At 52.2% G+C, this 4,547-nt stretch overlaps 1 protein-coding gene across 1 annotated transcript; it reads left to right on the top strand.

Annotated features, from left to right (window-relative positions):
• Positions 1–278: 278 nt before the first annotated feature.
• LOC135672456 (zinc finger protein ZAT1-like) lies at positions 279–1,553 on the top strand. Its single transcript, XM_065180934.1, has one exon. It carries the CDS (start codon positions 425–427, stop codon positions 1,403–1,405), a length of 981 nt encoding a protein of 326 aa, XP_065037006.1. The 5' UTR covers positions 279–424; the 3' UTR covers positions 1,406–1,553.
• The last annotated feature ends 2,994 nt before the right edge of the window (positions 1,554–4,547 follow it).

Below are 4,547 nucleotides of genomic sequence, written 5' to 3'. Positions count from 1 at the left end.
TAAGGAGAAGACCTACTGTAAACCTGTTATCATTATTATTGATAGTAGAAGTTTGAGGTGGACTACGGTCCCGTGGTTTTTCCCACATTGGATTTTTCACGTTAAAAAAGATTTGATCTCACTGTGTGGTTGATTTTTGCTCTATTATTTATGTTGTACTGGTTGATATTTTCATTTGGATATCAAGTTGGTATTTTGATAAGAAACCCATTTTAATACACAAAGAGGGAAAATAATATTCTGCTTTTTAACAGTTTTTCAACACTACTCTTCTCACCTGCGCCTTTTCTAGTTTCTAGGCTTCGCCTATGTTCTCATGATTCCCACATGAGAGCTGTCGAAGAGGAGAGGACAAGAAGCGATGGAACAGTTGAGAGAACAAGCATGATGCTGCGGAGGATCTAAAGAGACAATCTTTGAGGCCATGGTGAGGCACAGATGCAGGTTCTGCCACCGCCGCTTCTCCTGTGGCCGTGCCCTCGCCGACCACATGCGGTCTCACGTGACCTCTGCTTCTAAGATGGCTCGGCAGGCCTTCCCCTCGCCGTCCGCCTCCTCGTCTTCCTTCCCGGTGGCGGCCGAGGATGGGCCGGCGGTAGCAGTGGCGTATAGACTGCGGGAGAATCCCAGGAAAAGCTTCCGCCTTGCGGACTCCGAGTTCTCCACCCCCGGAGCTGCGGCCGAGGGCGTCGCGGGCGGATCTTACTCTGTTGTCCAGGATGGCGAGAGCGACGCGGAGTCGTCCTTCCGACGGCGGTTTGGCCGTCCTCGCCTCCAAGAAGATGCCTTTGCTGACGCTAGGCCGGTCAGTTCCATCTCTAACACCTCCACCGAGGAGGACGTCGCCCGCTGCCTCATGCTTCTCTCCCGCGACGCCAGGCCCAAATCCGAAGCAAGGGGCCACCAATCCAATGGCTGCGTCGAGGCCAATGGTGACCAAGTGGAGGCGATCTATTACGATGACGAGGTGGTGGAAAAGAAGGACCCGCCGGTCGCCACCAGATCGCGGCGGAAGAAGACAAGGTACCAGTGCAGCACGTGCCGCAAGTTCTTCCGATCGTATCAAGCTCTCGGCGGCCACCGCGCGAGTCACAAGAGGGTGGGGCTAGAATGCATTACTACCGCCGATGCCGATGCCGATGCTGCTGATCGTGAGCCCATGCTCTTCGATTGCCCTTACTGTTACAGGGTCTTCTCCTCCGGCCAGGCTCTTGGCGGTCATAAAAGGTCCCACCTTTCCTCCGCCATCGACGTCGCCACAAAAGTCCCCGCTCTCCTTCCGCCGCCGCAGCTCTCTGCCTTGGCCATTAACGATGACTTCATCGACCTCAACGTCCCAGCTCCATTGGAAGAGGAGCCAGACCACTTGGCGCTGTCCGTCGCAACGGAATTCGCATCAAAGTGATTCCTTTCGTCCAAACTGATCACTCTCGTAGCTCAAAGACGCAGAGGCCATTCGAGATGAATTCTTCAGAAGCGATGCTGCAACTATCGAAAATCTATCTTTGAAGTTAATTTCGTAAGAGAAGATAAGTCGAATCCGATTTATATCATTTTCCCCCTTTTTTGTTGTTGCTTATGCGAACTCGATTTGGGTCATCAGTCAACGACGCATCGCATAGCAGAATCATATGAATCAAAGAGAGGAGTGAAGGAAAGGAGAAAAGATCTTTTCCTTGTTGAACTTTTTGTGCTGCGATTGTGTTAGTTAAAGGCTAATCTTTGAGAAAGCTAATGCTATGTTCCAAGAAGAATCGATTTGGATGAAGATGAACAGCTGTGGTGGCAGAGCGCCGTTCTCAGCTGTTGTTGGTTCCTCGCTGTCACCGTTACGCGTGCACGAAAACCATCCTCAACTCTTCTTTCAGTTCGCCGGCGAGTTTGGCCGAGAAAACCTCCTCTTCCTAACTTCATAATTTTACTCGTCGCTTCCCTTCACGTCTCCTTCCTCCTTTGGACGCGCGTTCAAAGAGTACAGCCATAATTCAAGGGATTCCGGCTACCTAAGACGTACCCGGTCATGTACCTGAGAAGCATCAGATCGCCCGCCGGTGGGTCCCATCCGTCTCTTCGGTTGATCAGTACACGGCTATGCGACGCTGTTAAGGGTTGGGAAGCTCTCTCTCCGACGGGTTATCAGGTGAGTATAACGTGGGCCTCCGGAGCGTTTTTTTGGGGGAAGTGATCACGGGACTCTGCTTACCGCATGGTGGAATTTGGTCGACGTATTTTCGCCTTCTTTGTCTGTACATTATCCTCCCGTCATGAGACGGAGTATAGCGGGCCAGTGGGAAGCGGTGACGCATTTGTCCGACGTTGGCGCGTCGTACGTCGAGTCTGACCTGCAGAGGCCCCAGGTGGGATGCCGACGGCTGGAGCTCCGGTGTTTCGGCCGATCGACCAGGCACACAAAGATCCCCTCCCATTGGCTACCGATTATGGGCCCACTTCACGAATACGAGTGCCTTCTTTTCTGGTTCCCTGACTCGATGCATGGTAACACGCGATACGATAAGCCGATTCCACCGTCTAGTGAACCAAGATGTGCGTGCGATTAGCGCGTGCTTCAGCCTCACGACATGAATCTTGTCGCGAGGAGATGTCGCACGGATCATGAAGCAGCGAGCACGAACTTTAAGGCGCGGGAACACGCGTGAAGAAGGTCGAAGCGCCGTGAACTATTCACGGGAAGATTCCATGGACTTGTCTCTCTCAAGCAATCACACTCGGAAGGATGTACAAACTTGGGATTGTCGGATAACTCCCTGCCATAAGTTTTATAAGAAATTTAGGTTAGGGTTAAAAAATTTAAAGCATAAGTCAGAACGTTTCGAGTCAAGAAAATCCAACTTGAGAGATGCATATGGTAGACATACTTTTTGATAAGGTATATTTTGGGTTCAGGTTATGTCATGATCAATGTTATGTCACGTTATAGCCAAGTCAGCAAGAGGAGCACCCTCACACACCGAGCCAAAACCTGTACCAAGACGTGCTCGGTACGTCTCATCCCGGAAAGCTCAGGACGGGCCTGCATGGTGTTGTTCCGCATGTCTCGGGACGATGGCCGCACAAAGGTATCATCTCACCTCTCGAGGATCAGTCGCCACGCCAAACCCGCATACGATCGACCCTCGTACAGTAGTATAAAAGCTCATGGTCGGCATCCGACCCAGGGGGAGGCAAAAACAAATCAAACCACCACTGACTTGCTTGTCAGAGGGGCCAAAGTCGACAATCACCCGACGAGGGCTATCCTTGCAGGAAAGCAGCTGCCATCGAGCCACGAGCATTCCGACCTTGGGGTCGTAAACCAGCATCCCTGTTGAATCTCGTATTTTGATGATGAAACTACTTAATATATGTTTATGATTTAATCTGCGTTTTGAGTGACGCAGGGTGCTTCGATCAGGATGAGACAATTAAAGCAAGAACATCATGTTGTGCCGGAGGAACATGTCAGAAGATTGGACGTCGGGCCGGTGGATCGGTCGACGTATCGACAGAAGGCTTCGGGCTGTGGACTCGGGCATCGGGCCAAGAAGAGCGGGTATTGTGCCAAGGATATCGGAGTTGCGGAGTCAACTGGCCGATTGGGGCAATAGGCTGCAGGAAAGGACGATGCGCCGAAGAATCGGACGAAGCGTCGAGGGACCAATGACATGCCGGACAACTTGATTAATTGCTTAGGATTAATTGTCTCGATCGAAGTTTTTGTTTTTGTGTGTGCAGGATTAACTACGATGAAAGAAAGACAAGCAACAGGAGTTGCGCCGGAGTCAAGTTCATGATCACATTGGGAGTTCGAGAGTTCGACGGAAGTTCGGACGGTCGTCGGAGGTTCTGCGAGAACAGATCCGAGAAGTCCAGAAGCTTGCCAAGCGAAGCTCGTCGGAACTTGCCAAATGGATCGTCGCAAAGTCTAGGAGTTTGCCGGAAGTCCGCAAGAGCATCACCGAGGGTTCATCGGATGATCGACGGAAGTTCGCCGGAAACTCGCCGGAAGAAGCGATTGACGCACCGAAGCAAAGCTACAGAAATTGTCTTAGATCTAATCGTAGTTAGCACGTTGATTAAGTTGGAAAATGGGAGGTGATCCCATTAACTTAATCTTGGGCCAATTGGGCCCGAATTCGGACTGGTTTGGGCCAAGTTTGGAGCCCAACCAATGATCTGGAATAGTGCCAGGAGGTGCAACCGCCCAGGCCAGGAGGTAGCACCGCCTGGGCTAAGCCTCCCAGCGAGACTGGGCGGTGCAACCTCCCCAGCCGGGAGGTGGCACCGCCTGAGCTCAGTCTTCGAGCTAGACTGGGCGGTGCAACCTCCCTGACAAAGAGGTGGCACCGCCTGAGCTCAGTCTTCGAGCAAGACTGGGCGGTGCAACCTCCCTGACAGAGAGGTGCAACCGCCTGGGCTCAGTCTTCGAGCTCTGCCAGGCGGTGCAACCTCTCCAGTCAGGAGGTGCAACCGCCTGATCCCGGAATTCCGGGATTTGATCGTTTTGAGCTCCAAATTTGAACTGGGTTGGGGCCTATAAATTCCCCACC

Source organism: Musa acuminata, chromosome BXJ1-4, assembly GCF_036884655.1.
Source record: "Musa acuminata AAA Group cultivar baxijiao chromosome BXJ1-4, Cavendish_Baxijiao_AAA, whole genome shotgun sequence".
In the NCBI taxonomy this organism is placed as follows: domain Eukaryota; kingdom Viridiplantae; phylum Streptophyta; class Magnoliopsida; order Zingiberales; family Musaceae; genus Musa; species Musa acuminata.
The sequence above is the reverse complement of the archived record's forward strand: the minus strand, read 5'-3'. Positions and strand labels throughout refer to the sequence as shown.

Bases quoted from the DNA above. Each gene is read 5' to 3' on its own strand.
- LOC135672456 (XM_065180934.1), top strand. From the start codon at position 425: ATGGTGAGGCACAGATGCAGGTTCTGCCACCGCCGCTTCTCCTGTGGC.